The sequence below is a fragment of the Eriocheir sinensis genome, chromosome 20 (genome assembly GCF_024679095.1).
Source record: "Eriocheir sinensis breed Jianghai 21 chromosome 20, ASM2467909v1, whole genome shotgun sequence".
Lineage (NCBI taxonomy): Eukaryota > Metazoa > Arthropoda > Malacostraca > Decapoda > Varunidae > Eriocheir > Eriocheir sinensis.
The window spans coordinates 11,456,548-11,474,047 of record NC_066528.1 but is presented as its reverse complement, the minus strand read 5'-3'; the positions used below and the strand labels follow the sequence as shown (position 1 = coordinate 11,474,047).

General features: G+C 45.8%; 2 protein-coding genes and 1 long non-coding RNA gene across 7 annotated transcripts in view; 2 read left to right on the top strand and 1 right to left on the bottom strand.

The window, feature by feature from the left end:
* LOC127001061 (uncharacterized) overlaps positions 1–17,500 on the top strand; it is a 96,307-nt gene that overhangs the window by 5,681 nt on the left and 73,126 nt on the right. The window lies entirely within an intron of this gene.
* Positions 8,619–17,500, top strand: part of LOC127001177 (uncharacterized) — a 21,641-nt gene continuing 12,759 nt past the window's right edge. Inside the window, exons 1-3 of one of the 4 annotated variants that reach the window (XM_050865390.1) lie at positions 8,620–9,325; positions 9,778–9,879; positions 11,956–12,128. In XM_050865390.1, the coding sequence (XP_050721347.1) occupies positions 8,653–9,325; positions 9,778–9,879; positions 11,956–12,128 (948 nt within the window). In that variant the 5' untranslated portion in view covers positions 8,620–8,652. Of the gene's footprint in view, positions 9,326–9,777; positions 9,880–11,955; positions 12,129–17,500 lie in introns of those variants that run through there. The other 3 variants (XM_050865393.1, XM_050865391.1, XM_050865394.1) reach the window with 3 other exon arrangements.
* LOC127001178 (uncharacterized) overlaps positions 13,525–17,500 on the bottom strand; it is a 16,655-nt gene continuing 12,679 nt past the window's right edge. Inside the window, exons 3-4 of one of the 2 annotated variants that reach the window (XR_007754850.1) lie at positions 13,883–14,124; positions 13,525–13,559 (exon numbers count right to left, since the gene is read on the bottom strand). This is a non-coding gene — a long non-coding RNA (uncharacterized LOC127001178). Of the gene's footprint in view, positions 13,640–13,882; positions 14,125–17,500 lie in introns of both variants that reach the window. The other variant, XR_007754851.1, reaches the window with a different exon arrangement.

Below are 17,500 nucleotides of genomic sequence, written 5' to 3'. Positions count from 1 at the left end.
CCACAACCACCACCACCACCACCGCCACCACTACAATCACCACCACAACCACCACCACCGCCACCACTACCATCACCATCACAACCACCACCACCACCACCACCACCGCCACCAGGTGTTGCCAACGAATACACTGACGAAGAGAAAGGCGGTGGCGATCAGTGAGGCCAGGGAAGCGGATGTGAGCACTGAGGTCAAGCGTAGTATGGCATAAATCCTTAACTTTATGCATATTCATTTGTTGTTAAGGAGGCTGCTTTGATGGCATAACAAAGACAGGAAAGACACGCAAAACACCGCTATGGATAAATTAACTAAGGAGACGAAGTGTGACATGAACCGACGGAGTATAATGTAAACCCTAAAGTTGATGTTTGATATTTTTAGAGCAAGAAAGGCAGCTGAAGGCATAAAAGCAGATGGAGGGATAGAGGGATAGAGAGGAGATAGGGATAGAGAGTATAGAGGCGTAGAGAGGACAAAAGAAGACACAACCGTCGTATATAAAAATGAAAGAAATGGAAATGACAGTCAGTCTAGCAATGAAATTTGCTGTTCTCTAAATTCTACTGCCTGGAAGAAGGAAAAATATAAGAGGATAGGATGGAAAAGAGAAAAGAAAACAACCATCGTATATAAAAAAGAAAGAAATGGAAAATAAAGGAAGTATAGCAGTGGGATTTGATGTTCATTAAATTCTACTGCCTGGAAGAAGGAAAACAAGAGAAGATAGGATGAAAAGGAGAAAAGGAGTACACAACCACCACCACCACCACCACCACCATCACCACTACCAACATCTCCACCATCACCTCCACCGCCGCTCAAGTCTACGGTACCGTCATGACACGTTCGAAATATGTCACCAGTCAACGTCCTGAGACAGCCGTGAACGAAACCCGAGACTCCGGATTATTATTTTAGCGAGGACACTGCTTGCTTTTGACACACACACACACACACACACACACACACACACACACACACACACACACACACACACACACACACACACATACACACACACAAACACACACACACACACACTAGAGAAAAGTTAAGTGAATATGGTTTGACTTTTATTATGAGTTTTTTTATTTTATCAGAGAAAGAAGGAAAGCACTACTACTACGACTACGAATATGACTACTACTACTACTACGACTACTACTACTACGACTACGACTACGACTACGACTACTACTACTACAACTACTACAACTACTACTACTACTAGTACGACTACTACTATTACTTCGACTACTACTACTACTACTACTACTACTACTACTACTACTACTACTAAAATTAAAACAAAAACAACAACAATAATAATAATAATAATAATAATAATAATAATAATAATAATAATAATAATAATAATAAAAATAATAATAATAATAATAATAATAACCATAATAATAACAATAAAAAATAGATATATACTGTTAGATAGATAGATAGAGAGATAGAGAGATAGATAGATAGGTAAACCGCCCACACATCACTTCACACAAGTGACGCCATAGCTTAGCTTAGCTCTCTACACACAAACAATCCAAACACACAAACCCCCAGCACGCCGGGGGTATACAAATAAGGTGCCCGATAAACAATAACTACACCAGAACAACTAACGAACCTACACCATACAACTGTACACTCCTACTGTCTTTCCTATTCCACACCTGTACCTCACCACTAACCCACTTCCTCTTCGTACTATACCCTTGATTAAAAAAAAAAAAGGTAAATACAGACCGACAGACAGACAGACAGACAGACACACAGACAGACATAAAACAGCGATAATCATTTGAACTCTTCTCCAATATACTTCAGACCAAAATAACGAGAGAGAGAGAGAGAGAGAGAGAGAGAGAGAGAGAGAGAGAGAGAGAGAGAGAGAGAGAGAGAGAGAGAGAGAGAGAGAGAGAGATAAACAACAAAACCATATATTTAACCTTCACCAAGGCCTTCACCAAGACCAGGAAACTAAGTAGATAGATAAATAGATAGATAGATAAGTAGATACGCAAATTTAGCGTGCAGCGTGACCAAGTTAGTGAGGATGTGGCTAGGAGGCGTAAGGATGTGGCTCAAGATGTGGGTAGTTGTAAGTTGAGCAAGGTTTTTATTTACGAGTCCCCTTTAAAAAAACGACCCTCCCCCCTTTTTCTATGAGGTGCAGACGTAGTGCCCTTTCTTCATTAATTCTACCCTCTGACCAATCCCCTATTTTTAGCCCTTTCAATAATATCAATGGTCTTATATTAACTTACTAACTCTTACTAAATCAGCTTCCTCGAGGCTGGGCGTTCTGTACCGTCTCCGCCAGTTCTTCTCCCCCGCACAGTTGCTGTCCATATACAGGGGCCTTGTCCGCCCTCGTATGGAGTATGCATCTCATGTGTGGGGGGGCTCCACTCACACAGCTTTTCTGGACAGAGTGGAGGCTAAGGCTCTTCGTCTCATCAGCTCTCCTCCTCATACTGATAGTCTTCTACCTCTTAAATTCCGCCGCAATGTTTCCTCTCTTTCTATCTTCTCTCGATATTTCCACGCTGACTGCTCTTCTGAACTTGCTAACTGCATGCCTCCCCCCCTCCCGCGGCCTCGCTGCACTCGACTTTCTACTCATGCTCATCCCTATACTGTCCAAACCCCTTATGCAAGAGTTAACCAGCATCTTCACTCTTTCATCTCTCACGCTGGTAAACTCTGGAACAATCTTCCTTCATCTGTATTTCCTCCTGCCTACGACTTGAACTCTTTCAAGAGGAGGGTATCAGGACATCTCTCCTCTCGTATTTGACCTTGCTTTCGGCCACCTCTTTTTTTTTTTTTTTTTAGGAGCAGCGAGTAGCGGGCTTTTTTGTTATTATTTTTTTCTTTTTTTGTGTGCCCTTGAGCTGCCTCCTTTGTTGTAAAAAAAAAAAATTCCATCTCTTCCCCTCCCCCCTCTCTCTCTCTCTCTCTCTCTCTCTCTCTCTCTCTCTCTCTCTCTCTCTCTCTCTCTCTCTCTCACAAGGGAAAGAAAAAAAAATCAAACAAAGACAGAAATTCAATTAACTTATACCTAAACTTTTCTATTTTAACCCACTGGTAATTTTTTAAGCAATAAGAACAAAAAATAAATAAGTTACATTGAGCCTCCTCCGTGAAAACCTATACATTTTCGTTGTGTGTGTGTGTGTGTGTGTGTGTGTGTGTGACAGATACCTTTGCGCTGAGTGTACACGAAGAATAGGTTCAACGTCATCAAACTACCGCTATTCTTATTACTGTCTGTCTGTCTGTGTGTCTGTCCGTTTCTTGGTGCACCCCTTACACCCCACACACGGCGATTGGCATGTCTGTGTGTGTGTGTGTGTGTGTGTGTGTGTGTGTGTGTGTGTGTGTGTGTTTGTGTGTGTTTGTGTGTGTGTGTTTGTGTGTGTGTGTGTGTGTGTGTGTGTGTGTGTGTGTGTGTGTGTGTGTGTGTGTGTGTGTGTGTGTGTGTGTGCAAGGGGATGTGGAAGTCAGACGGTGTTATATTTTGAAATGACGAGAGAGAGAGAGAGAGAGAGAGAGAGAGAGAGAGAGAGAGAGAGAGAGAGAGAGAGAGAGAGAGAGAGAGAGAGAGAGAGAGAGAGAGATGTTATATTTCTTGATGGGCAATGCAAAAAGCTCCATTACTCTCTCTCATCACTGAGGACGAAGCCCTATGAAGAACGACTCGAGCGACTCAACCTCTTCACGTTGGAAAAGAGACGACTGCGGGGAGACATGATACAAGTCTTTAAGTACCTGAACAAGCTCAGCAACGTTGATCACTCCAAACTCTTCACGCTACAAACTAACCTGAGAACAAGAAACAACGGAAAAACAATTCAAGCAAAGCGATGCAATACCGACATCGGCAGGAGTTATTTCTCGAATAGAGTTGTTCGCCACTGGAACAGCCTTCCTGCAGAAGTGGTTAGCGCAGAGACCATCAACTCCTTCAAGAAACGCATTGATCGCCACTTTGCTGCAACGGGTGTGAACTGAACGTTCCCAAGAGTAGGTACACAAGTGCTTTAATCCTTCCCTGCAAGCCACTCCTATGGCAAGCGGATTGATTAAATCACTGAACGCAGGCAGCCTAGTAATGAGCCAACAGGCTTTCTGCTGCCTGCCATGTTTCCTCCTCCTCCTCCTCTTCATCACCTCCTTGGCTCTTCTTCCCTAGGCACACGCAACACCATCATCACCACCACCACCACCATCACCACCACCACCACCATCACCACCACCACCCTTCACAACACATCTATATACTCCCCCTTCTCTCCCTTATCTTCATTATCTTTTTCTTCTTCTCCTTCTCCTATTCACTATTCCTTCTTCTTCATCCTTCTCCATCTACGATTTCCTTCTTATAAATTTCCTTAGTCCTCTTTCTCTTTCTCTTCCTCTTTCTTCATGCATTTCTCAGGTGTTGAAGTGCTCCGTGGCGCAATGGTTAGCACATTCGACTCACACCCGAGAGGTTCTGGGTTCGATCCCCGAGAGGAAGAGCCAAAAGATGGGGGATCTCCTTCTACCCGTGACTCTACCCCGCTAGCTTTCTGTTGCCTGCCTCCTTCACCTTCTTCCTCCTCCTCTCCCTTCTTCAATGTTTCCTCCTCTTCTTCCTTTACTTCATTATTCCCCTTCCTACTCTTCTTTCTCTCTCAACACTCCCACCTCCTCTTCCTTCTTCTCCTTCCTCCTCCTCCATTCTTCCCGTCTCTACTCATTCAAAGTCAAGTATAATACAACCTAAGCTGCCTCGTCACTTCCTCCTCCCTTTCCTCCTCCTCCTCCTCTTCCTAATTCCTAACTAACTAATTGAGTTTTCAATGCCTGTGTGTGTGTACCCGCCGCCGCCCCGCCACACACCGCATACCGAATAAATACCAGCCTAACCTAACAACCTTACGTAATCTACCTAACAGGGGGGGGGAGGTAGCTTCGCCACTCTCGGCCCCTTTCACGGGAAGGTTTCGCCCCCCGCGACCCAATGACGGGGGAGCTTCTCCCCCTCGAGCCTTCCTTCTATTGTCCGGAAGTCATTTCTTGCTGCACTGCATTCAGTCAGGGACCAAAAAAATAATCCATATTGTTAGTATTAATTTCGCAAAAAGGTGGCAACCCTCTCTTCAATATTACTCAACATGAATTGATAAATGATAAAAGAATAAATAAATTTTTCTCAACTCCTATGACTTTTTTGCTTCTAAATAACTAACTTCTGGTTTTAGTATTTACCATATTTAGCTTACTTAACGATGTATTGATTAAATGATTGATGGTTCATTGTTCTAACGTACACACCAAATAAGGGAGGAGCACGCCATCCCAACCCCCAGGCAATACATGGTGTGATTTGCAGCAATACAAGAAACATGTGTACAATATTCATATCGCTATGCAGTGGAGGAAATGATAAGAAATGTGATGAAAACGTGAAAATGTGTTAAAATGGCGTGTTGGTGGCCGCAGAGAAGGGGAGGAAGGGGGGATTTGAACTACCATTAGGCTAACCATGAATAGCCTAGCCATCCTCTAATGAAACTATGTCCCTCTTCCTACCTTCTATCCCTTACATCCCTCCCAGATCTCTTCGACTAAGTGATGAAAACCGTGAAAATGGGCGGTTAAAATGGTGAATTGGTAGGCGAAGAAGAGGCGGAGGAGTCCGAACAACTATTAGGCTAACTTGCAATAGCCTAGCCCTCCTCTATTACACTCCTATGCTCCACTTCCTGCCTCGCTGCTATCCAAGGAGACTGTAGAACGGGTATTATAGTCTCTTTGCTGCTATCCCTCACATCCCTTACTAGGCTTTTTCCACTAAGTAAATTCATGAAAACCGTGAAAATGGGTGAAAAATAATGTTGGTAGCAGAAGAAGAGGAGGAGAAAAAGGAAGAATTTGAACAAGCATTAGATTAACCAGCAATAGCCTAGTCATCCTCTATTAAACTCCTATGCCCCTCGTCTTGCATCCCTCCTATCCTTCACATCCTTCCCTAGGCCTCTTTGACTAGATGTTAATATAGATAAAAACAGTGAAAATGAGGAGGAGGTGGAGGAATTTGAACAAGCATTAAATTAAACAACATAAATGACTCCTACCATATCACTTTGACGCTCTGAAAAGGTGATACAAGGTAGGAGTGTGGTAGCCATGGAAGAGAGAGAGAGAGAGAGAGAGAGAGAGAGAGAGAGAGAGAGAAATGGAGCACGTGTTTTGAACCTCTCTCTCTCTCTAAACAGTACTTAAATGCCTCCTACCATATCACTTTGGGGCTCCGGGCTGTCACCTCCATATCCCCGGCCTTTGTGTCCCGCCTCAGTCTCCGTAACTTTGGATTAGTCCACGCATCAGTCAGCACAACGTGACGCCACCACCCGCACGCCCGCCCTCACTGACCAACACTCCGACACTGACTCAACACCTGCACGCCCACCCTCACTGACCAACACTCCGACACTGACTCAACACCTGCACGCCCGCCCTCACTGACCAACACTCCGACACTGACTCACACCTGCACGCCCGCACTCACTGACCAACACTCCGACACTGACTCAACACCTGCACGCCCGCACTCACTGACCAACACTCCGACACTGACTCAACACCTGCACGCCCGCACTCACTGACCAACACTCCGACACTGACTCACACCTGCACGCCCGCACTCACTGACCAACACTCCGACACTGACTCAACACCTGCACGCCCGCACTCACTGACCAACACTCCGACACTGACTCACACCTGCACGCCCACCCTCAATGACCAACACTCCGACACTGATTCGACACCTGCGTCACCAGATTGTCGTACTCAGCCTCTTATGTTTTCCGATTTCCGACCCAAAAACTGTCTCCTCCACTCCAATGACTACATTTATTTATAGTTACCGGTGAAAGGTTTAATTATTAGTGTCTTTTCGCTATAGTTAAGTGTCCAAAAACGGTAAAGACAATGGTGGATACGATAATCTGGCAACCCTGCAGTCATCACCGCCAGTGTAACTCCCAGTGGGAAATTTGAAAACGTAACATTTGGCAACAAAAAGTATCATTTCGGATCTCTGATCAGGCGTTTGAAAAGTAAGAAATACGGTAATCATGGGCGTTTTAGGAACGTTTTAGGAATCTTGGTTTAACTTTTACACTAGATAAAGAACATCTATATAATCAAAGGTTTTAACACTAAGCATAATTCAAAGGCTCTTCGTCTCATCAGCTCTCCTCCTCATACTGATAGTCTTCTACCTCTTAAATTCCGCCGCCATGTTGCCTCTCTTTCTATCTTCTATCGATATTTTCATGCTGACTGCTCCTCTGAACTTGCTAACTGCATGCCTACCCCCCTCCCGCGGCCCCGCTGCATACGACTTTCTACTCATGCTCATCCCTATACTGTCAACCAGCATTTTCACTCTTTCATCCCTCACGCTGGTAAACTCTGGAACAATCTTCCTTCATCTGCATTTCCTCCTGCCTATGACTTGAACTCTTTCAAGAGGAGGGTATCAGGACACCTCTCCTCCCGAAATTGACCTCTCTTTTTGGACACTCCTTTGACCTCTATTCAGGAGCAGTAAGTAGCAGGCTTTTTTTTATATATTTTCCTTTATGCCCTTGAACTGTCTCCTTAGCTGTAAAAAAAAAGCATCGTTATTTGTGTGGGGGCGGCAGGCTTAGGGCAGATACCGGGAAATATAATGTGCTGAGTACGACAATCTGGTAACGTTGTGCCTCACGCCGTAGCCAGCGCCACGTTTTCAGTTGGGAATTATCGCACTGTCTCCTCAGTGTCTTTTTTCCCCAGTAGAAGTACCGTACATCATTATAAAACGGATTTTGTGTGCTTGATAGTTTAGTGAACATAATAATACAATGTTTAGCGTCTCTGTTGCCCCGCACTGCTCTGCGTGCGTCGAGAAACTTTCCTGTGATGACAACTTCCGTCCGAGAGGTGCCAGAGTGCCAACACCAGAATGTATTGACCATTTTTACTGAGTAGTTTTAAAGTTCGAGTATGCCACGAAAATCATATCCTGTATCACAAATGTTATCTACATTAATAAGTTATATCTACATTTATAATTCGTATTATTTTTCTCCATTATGATTTATCTATTAATTTTTAACTTTTTTAACGTGAAAGTGTGTTTATTCTTCCCCTTCAAACAAAATCTGAAATGCAAAGGAAGTCTGACAATCCCAGGCCGGTGCTGCCAGACGCTTCCGCCACTCACGTCAACCATTTCCAGATGCCGTGAAGGAGATCGATCGGGTTTTCATGGGCGTTTATTTCACGTTCATGGCACAGAATGGTCCGCCGAGCCCTGGGCGAATCTGTACTGACCACTTTGGGGACGCCTGTAAACAATGAGCCACAAGCAGTCTTCATACCAGCTGACATGACCACGTGGAACAGGCGTGTAAGTGATGATACATAGGGAGCATTTTCTGTGTGTGTGTGTGTGTGTGTGTGTGTGTGTGTGTGTGTGTTGACATTTTATAATCATGGAGTATATCCGGCGTCCATATCGGCTCCCTCACCGTCACACCAATAGACACACGAAGGCACCAGAGACACAAAGGCCTGGGGTGTCTTGGGGTGATGACGGGGCGTGTGGCTGTGGCGGCGGTGCTCCTGCTGCGTCTTGGAGGCGCCCACGGCACCAGGGACTGTGAGGATCTTCATGAAGTGGTGGCCGTCAGTGAAGGAGGGAAGGAGACAATTTGTTTCAAGAGAAGAAAAGAATTAGAAAGATATAGTGAGTCGACAACAGTGTACGTGAAGCCGGGAGATGACTTCAAGGGAGTTAGTCTTGTAGTGACAGAAAGATATGTTTCTTTACCAGTCAGTTACTTTGCCTGGTTTGGCCTTGACGAGTGTTACAGCGACAACAAGTGGATCAAATTGAAGGTGGATGTGGAAGCAACGAATATATTGAACGAAATTCTGCATTTCACCCTAAACATTGAAGGATACAGAGGAAGATGCACGAGGCAACGATCATGGTACAAATACATCACTGGCTTTAGTATTGTGGCTCACGGCTTTTCCAGCTGGACAAGCACAGCCCAAGAAACGGGCGGCAGATGTCACGGTCCAATACAATACACGAACCTGCAGTACCCACCCACCTGCACGAATCCGCCCGACCCTATCACCACCACCACCACATCAACACCACCTCCAGGTACCACCACCACCACTACCGCAACAACAACAACAGCACCTCCAGGTACTTACAAAACCACCACCACAACAACAACAGCACATCCAGGTACTTACAAAACCACCACCACAACAACAACAGCACATCCAGGTACTACGATCATCACCACCATCACCACCACCATCACCAACACAACAACAACACCTCAAGGTGCTAACACCACAACACCACCACAATCATCACCACCACCACCACCACAACAACACCAAATCAAGGTACTAACACCACAACACCACTACCATCACCACCACCACCATCACAACAACAACACCTCAAGGTACCAACACCACAACACCACTACCATCATCACCACCACCACCACCACAACACTAACACCTCCAGGCACTACCACCACAACACCCTCCACAACCTATGCCACCACAGCTCCTCCAGGTGCTCCTTTTACAAGCTCTTCCTCCACCCTGACAACCACAGCCACACCATGTCCACACCTTTGCCGCCACAAGGAAAGGTCACTCTGTCTCTCTCCTCTTCGACAGTGGTGATAGCGGTGCCGATAGCGGTGGTGGTGGCGGTGATCCTGGCCATTGTGGTGTGTGTGACCAACCGGAGGCGACGGCGTGGACAGGGAGAGGGGCAGAGTGAGTATGTGTGTGTGTGTGTGTGTGTGTGTGTGTGTGTGTGTGTGTGTGTGTGTGTGTGTGTGTGTGTGTGTGTGTGCGTGTGCGTGTGGGTGGTTTTGAGTGCAGGTGACCTGGTTCCTCTCAGGCAGACCAAGGCTGACCTCAGGAGGGAGAAGGACAGCCTGCATCTCATCCAGGCGACCACACTGCTTCTTGGCTGCTGTTTCTTATCCGCCAGTGTTTCGGCGAGTCTTGCGTAGAAGCTCTGCGCCCTTGGTCCCATCCCTCCTGCCGTCGTGAATACTACCGGGGTGAAGGAGCCCTGGTCCACATTCTGTATTCTTTCTTCATATGCTCTGTTCTTGTTCGTTTCTTCTGTGGGCTGCATCAAGGGTCAGGTCTCTGTGGCAATGGGCCATGGGATCAAAGATCCTTATGTCAAAATATGCCCTTTGTCCACGAGTCCAAAACCCTCTGGCGCTAACATCCACTCGTGCTTCGTTCGAAACATTAGCGGTGCGTCTGGCGAGGTGTTCGCCTTGCAGAGGGAGCAGCATGGGTTCCACAGTCACGTCGTGGCAGACTTCTTTCAGCATCTGAGCTGTTACGTCTCTCACTTCATCATGTCTCATGCAGACGAAACCTCCTCTCTTGTATGTCAAGGCATGATTTTGGTTGAGGGGTGAGCCACAGTTACACATGTTTGGGAGACCATCCACTGGCCAACCATACCTGAGGGCAAGGGCATCAGTGAATTCTTTTTTGTTTAAGTTGAAGCCTTTTGCCCTGATAGGTAGTGTGGTTAGCCAGTTTGAAGCGCCCACTTCCTGTGCAATATCTGTCCTCCTCCTTGTGTCTTCTGGGACTTCTCTCATCAGGTCACTCAGAGTGTCTCTCTGTTTTTCTTCTCTGTTTATGGAGATTTCATTCCTTAGTGACCTAATATCTTGAGAGTTGTCTTCTCCCCTTTCAATTTGATTGGTTATATATCCGGTCAAGGAGGCTGTGATTCGGATTGAGTTCCCGAATTCAGACTCAGCCAGATTTTGCGGGTTGGTGATGCCGAGCCCACCCATTCTTGACGGCAACTCCAGCAATCTTCTCTCCTGGTCACTGGGACATCTCCCATTTGCTATCGCCGGTATGAAGGTGTTTCTGATAGCATCTTCCAGAGGTTTTAGTAACGGAGCAACATCAGGAACTGTCCTCATGAGGTAGTTCCATTTATGCTTGACACCGTAAGTAAATGCTGCGTAGGCTGCCTGCGGTTCTGTTTTTGGCGATCTCGCTCAGCCTCTGCAGTTCGGACTCCCAGCGCTTTACAGCTGTTTTCACATATTCGGTTCTGTATTCAGGTGTTCCAATGACTGCCCCAAGGTGTCTTTCGCCAGTCACTGACAGTTTCACGTTACTGCCCTGGAATGATGTTTTGTCCCGATTGTATGCCTCTGGTTTTACAGTCACCACAGACTTCGTGGCGTTGGGACGGTACCCTATTTTAGGGCCGTGTTCATTGACGAGGTCCCACCATTTCCTGAGGTCTGCAGACTTTCCTACCCCGGTGAGGTCATCCGCATACGCCACCTGTTTGACGTTGGTGTTTTCATGGCGGATGATGTCCTGCAGCTTCATCATTCCCAGGGCGAACATTGCCATGGCCACTGGGTCCCCCTGGGTGGTGCCCTGAGGATTGTATGGCCACCGGGTCTCCAAGTCGTTGGTCATTATGACTGCTGATGAACAGTCTGGCAGGTTCCTTGTATGTATTTTCAATATATTGGGCGAATATAAGGCACTTGATTTTGATGTTGTGCAGTGCTGTTACCCTATTGATGTTGTTGAACGCATTTGCAGCGTCCACCATCAGCACCGCCTCGCATTCTGGGTCTTCGCTGCTACTACTACTACTACTGCTGCTGCTACTACTACTACTACTACTACTACTACTACTATTCCTGCTGCTGCTAGTACTACTACTACTACTAATTATAATAATAATAATAATAATAATAATAATAATAATAATAATAATAATAATAATAATAATAATAATAATAATAATAATAATAATAATGATAATCTACACCTCTTCAGATATCCAGTATCGCACACTGTCTTCTCCAGCCTCACCGGAGATAGGTTCAGTGCACATCATGGAGAACAGTCTGTACGAACCCTTTCCCGGCCCCGTGACCCCCGCCGCCAGGGAACAGCAGGAGACAGAAGTCGTGGAGAACAGTCTGTACGACCCCTGCCCGGCTCACTGACAGCAACCGCCAAGGAACAGGAAGAAACAGTAGTCGTGGGGAACAGTCTGTACGAACCGGTCAACAGGGATTACCTCTAGCCATTGCATGTCAGAAGCACACCCTCCATTCCACGGCCACTTTGTCCCTAACACGCCTAGCCTGCATGACTGTTCCCGCTCCACTCGACTTCGGAAACCTTGGTGATGTCGCTGATTGACACGACGCCAGACAAACATTGCAGGAAGGCGTGAACATTGTCCTGTCGGCGGCCTGATCCCCAGCCATTCCTATAACTTGTGCGCCTTCCGTGCTGAGGACTGTTCGCCTGTAGCAGTAATTCAACTATCGGACACGAGATGGGAGCCACGATCAGATGGTCTCACGGGAAGGGAAGGGAAACTCGGCTGTGGGAACAACTTTGCCGAGATAAGACAACGCCACACCACCAAGGGAAGGCGCCCACCCTGACCTATGTGTTAGCAGTTAACTTATGGGATGACGTTTTGTTTAACAGCAATACGGCCAACAAGCTCATCCAGTCGCCAGGTACGACGATTGGGGTGCTGAAGACATTTGTTGTTCGTGTTCTCCAAATGGAGCTGGGGCGTTTGATCCCAGTTGTCAGCAGGAAAAAACTCTTGTTGCTGCAAAAGATTCTTTGGCATCTGTCTGTGTGTGGCAATGACCCCCAAGAGGCACACCCAGACCCTGGATTCCTGCTGGGAGTGACGCCAGCAACTCCAGGTCCTGCTGTAGGCGCCGAAGGGACCTTTAGTGGACAGTGAAGATACAACTACAGCGATCTACTGAGAACCTGTTGTTGATTTTCTAATCTCGATGATTTAGTTAACAGGTTGACAAATAAGGAAACATGTGTCTTAAGAAATACTGTTAAGGATTATCAAAATGGTTTTATTGAGATGCTTATCTTAATCTATAATACTTGTACATGTGTATCCCTATTCTGTATTGCTCTGTGACTTGTCCATGCGAGTGTTCCGCAACTGTGTGATGCTGTTGTGTTCACCCCTGACGTGCGTGTATTAATACATGTGATCAGTCTGCAGCACCCCATTGTGCACGTCATTATATTGTGTTCAGCCCTGACGTGCGTGTATTAATACATGTGATCAGTCTGCTGCACCCCATTGTGCACGTCATTATATTGTGTTCAGCCCTGACGTGCGTGTATTAATACATGTGATCAGTCTGCAGCACCGCGTTTTGCACGTCATTTCAACTTTTTTTATGGTATTTAATTTCATAAATCAGTCAATCTTTTTCCCGTTGGGGGCGGGGACGTAATTCATGCTTCCCTGCTTGTTAAAGTTGTTTTGGATTGTGAGAAATCAGTCAATCTTTTTTGCTCGTTGGGAGACAGGGGAAACGTATTTCATGCTTTCGTACTTGTTACTGTTGTGTTGGATGGTGACATATTAATCCCTTTACCTTTGAGGGGGCGGGAGATGTGTTTCATGCCAAGGTACTCGTCACTGTTGTGTTGGATGGTGACATATTAATCCCTTTACCTTTGAGGGGGCGGGGAGATGTGTTTCATGCCAAGGTACTCGTCACTGTTGTGTTGGAGGGTGACATATTAATCCCTTTTCCTTTGAGGGGGCGGGGAGATGTGTTTCATGCCAAGGTACTCGTCACTGTTGTGTTGGAGGGTGACATATTAATCCCTTTTCCTTTGAGGGGGCGGGGAGATGTGTTTCATGCCAAGGTACTCGTCACTGTTGTGTTGGAGGGTGACATATTAATCCCTTTACCTTTGAGGGGGCGGGGAGATGTGTTTCATGCCAAGGTACTCGTCACTGTTGTGTTGGATGGTGACATATTAATCCCTTTACCTTTGAGGGGGCGGGAGATGTGTTTCATGCCTAGGTACTCGTCACTGTTGTGTTGGATGGTGACATATTAATCCCTTTACCTTTGAGGGGGCGGGGAGATGTGTTTCATGCCAAGGTACTCGTCACTGTTGTGTTGGATGGTGACATATTAATCCCTTTACCTTTGAGGGGGCGGGAGATGTGTTTCATGCCTAGGTACTCGTCACTGTTGTGTTGGATGGTGACAAGGTTCAGCGAGTGCCCGCCGCTGTTGTGCAAAATCCTCAGGCTGCATTACGCGTGCCTGGGCCAGCACCACGGCCATCCTGACACACTAGAAGCTACAACAGAACAAAACACGTAGCTACTACAGGCAACTTTCACGGTGTTAAAAGAAAACCTAAACTTTTAGTACAACACGGCTATGAAGTAACAAACATCTGTGCTTTTCTTGCATCTTTAGGGTATTTTGCACAGCGCCGTCCCCTCCCCGGAACAGTGTGGTGCCGCGGCCGCCTCGGGAACACACGGACGGCGCGACTCACGGGAATGTCAGACTGTCCGTGGGGTTTGGCTTGCACAGTGTGATGAATGATTATGTCACGCTGACCCCCTGTTATCTGATCCTGTGACTTAACATTAATAAAAGCATAGCAAAATGTATCAGTCGCCATGTTTATTTAGTCCATTTATGCTATAGTTTAAATCGTGGATGTGAAGGACTGTATAGGGTCATCGTAAAATAGGAGCTTGCAACTATAAAAGAAGCTTGGCATTACACTGTTTAGGCCGACCACACCAAGGCCTAGAGAGAGAAGGCCTGGGACATGGGTGGGCGGGGGCGGGGCTGACCTCACCCTGTCATCCTGCAGGGCTAGAATACTCAGTAGGTAGGTAGGTCAGGTTGGGGTCGCTACTACGAGTTACTCTCCGAACATAACCGTCTCCTAAAACAGCGGCTATCAGCGCTTCAATCTTGCTATTGATGAGAGTCAGTGATGCCTTACACGCGTGCTGTTCCGAATTACAAGGGTAAAAAACGCAGGTTCATCCCCTCCCAGAAAATGAGGACGTGGCTGCGACGACACACCAGACGAGGGAACAGAAGGACGAATCTTTGAGTGTCTTTATACTTCATCCACAGAGAGAGAGAGAGAGAGAGAGAGAGAGAGAGAGAGAGAGAGAGAGAGAGAGAGAGAATACATACGCATATCACAAGTATCCATCTTCAAAACACAGGACACGCTAAGGTCAATATATAAATGCCATATGTGTATGTGTGTGTGTGTGTGTGTGTGTGTGTGTGTGTGTGTGCGTGTGTGTGTGTGTGTGTGTGTGTGTGTGTGTGTGTGTGTCTTTACATTATATTATCAGGGGAAGTATATCCGGCGTCCATCCTGCTCCCTCACCCTCACACCCGGAGGCAAATTCACCAACTGTATACACTTCTCGCACCACGGCGAGAACGGGACGCGGCGGGGACGCGGCGGGCGACTTCCAGGGCAGACTCGCTTAAACCTAGCACAAGACTTGCGCTCCTCTGACTCTCTCTCTCTCTCTCTCTCTCTCTCTCTCTCTCTCTCTCTCTCTCTCTCTCTCTCTCTCTCTCTCTCTCTCTCTCTCTCTCTCTCTCTCTCTCTCTCTCACACACACACACACACACACACACACACACACACACACAGAGAGAGAGAGAGAGAGAGAGAGAGAGAGAGAGAGAGAGAGAGAGAGAGAGAGAGAGAGAGAGAGAGAGAGAGTGCGTGAGTCTAATAAAAAAATTATTTAACGGACTGATGCTTTGTAGTGCACTTGTGCTTTTCACAGCTGACTTTACTTCTCACGTGAAACACACACACACACACACACACACACACACACACACACACACACACACACACACACATTGCAGGAGAGGAGAGAGAGAGAGAGAGAGAGAGAGAGAGAGAGAGAGAGAGAGAGAGAGAGAGAGAGAGAGAGAGAGAGAGAGAGAGAGAGAGAGAGAGAGAGAGAGAGAGAGAGAGAGAGAGAGAGAGAGAGAGAGAGAGAGAGAGAGAGAGATGTTGTATGTGTGTATGTCCTATGTATGTATGTATGTCCTATGTATGTATGTATGTATGTATGTATGTATGTATGTATCTATGTATGTGTGTCTCGTGTTGATGTTTATGTTGTATGTGTGTATGTCCTATATATGTATGTCCTATGTATGTATGTATGTATGTATGTATGTATGTATGTATGTATGTATGTCTCGTGTTGATGTTTAAAAGTGCTGAGTATGGGTTTAACAGGAGTGTGATAAGGGGTGTGAGCGATAGTTAGTTCTGCCCAGCGTGTGTGGTGTAAAGGCGTGAGTGAGAAGGTGCCGAGAGAACATTCAAAGACTCTTGTAAATTTTCATAATATATATATATATATATTTTCATAAGGAAGCCGTATCTTTCAATGGCCACTGAAACATTACTGAAACGTCTCCAGATCAAGAAAAGCAAGTAACCGCCAACAGAGAGAGAGGGCAATAAGTAAGCCTATATTTTCAAGTAACGGACCTATAAGCTTATGAGTGCACCTCATGAGTCAGGTCATGCCACATATCAGTCTGAAGCTGCACTTCACCATGTCAGGTTCTAGAGATGTTATAGAGTTCGAGGCTGAGGGTTTTTCTTCTGTGGTAGTTAGTGAGACCGAAGACAAAGTGCATTTTCGTATAAATGTGAAATGTGAGGAAGAGTTTCAGCGTTGGAAAGAACTTTACATGCAAGAAAATAACACCTGTTTCAACGTGAAGCGCAACTACCATGGAGGACAGTGGAATTTGTTCCACAAGAGATTTATTTGTCAACATGGTGACGTTCGCAGCACTGGGCAAAAGAAGACGAACACTGGGTATGTGTTGTTTATTATTGCATTCCATCTACTCAATTTTCATATATATATATATATATATATATATATATATATATATATATATATATATATATATATATATATATATATATATATATATATATATACATATGACTTACCGACTTACCGACTAACTTACCGACTTACCGACTAGAGAGAGAGAGAGAGAGAGAGAGAGAGAGAGAGAGAGAGAGAGAGAGAGAGAGAGAGAGAGAGAGAGAGAGAGAGAGAGAGAGAGAGAGATTCATAGCCATGGAAACTTTGCAGCCATTGGCTGCAACGGGCTGCTGAGTACCTTAAGTATCATTTGAGAGCCTACTTAATTACTTTGCTACACACCACAGTTTGGAGAATAATGAGGACACACACACACAGACAGACAGACAGACAGACAGACTCACACACACACAGACACACGTTACACCTATTTATATATAGATGTATAACATGGTAAAAGATTTTCTTCATCTAATCTTTCTGTGATTCCTTTATTACTGTATCTTGATCTATATTAAAATAAGTGTAACGTGTGTGTGTGTGTGTGTGTGTGTGTGTGTGTGTGTGTGTCGCCATTATCCTCCAAATTGTGTGGACCAAAGTAAAAAAAATAGGTTCTCAAATGATACTTTAGGTACTCAGGAATGTCGAGTT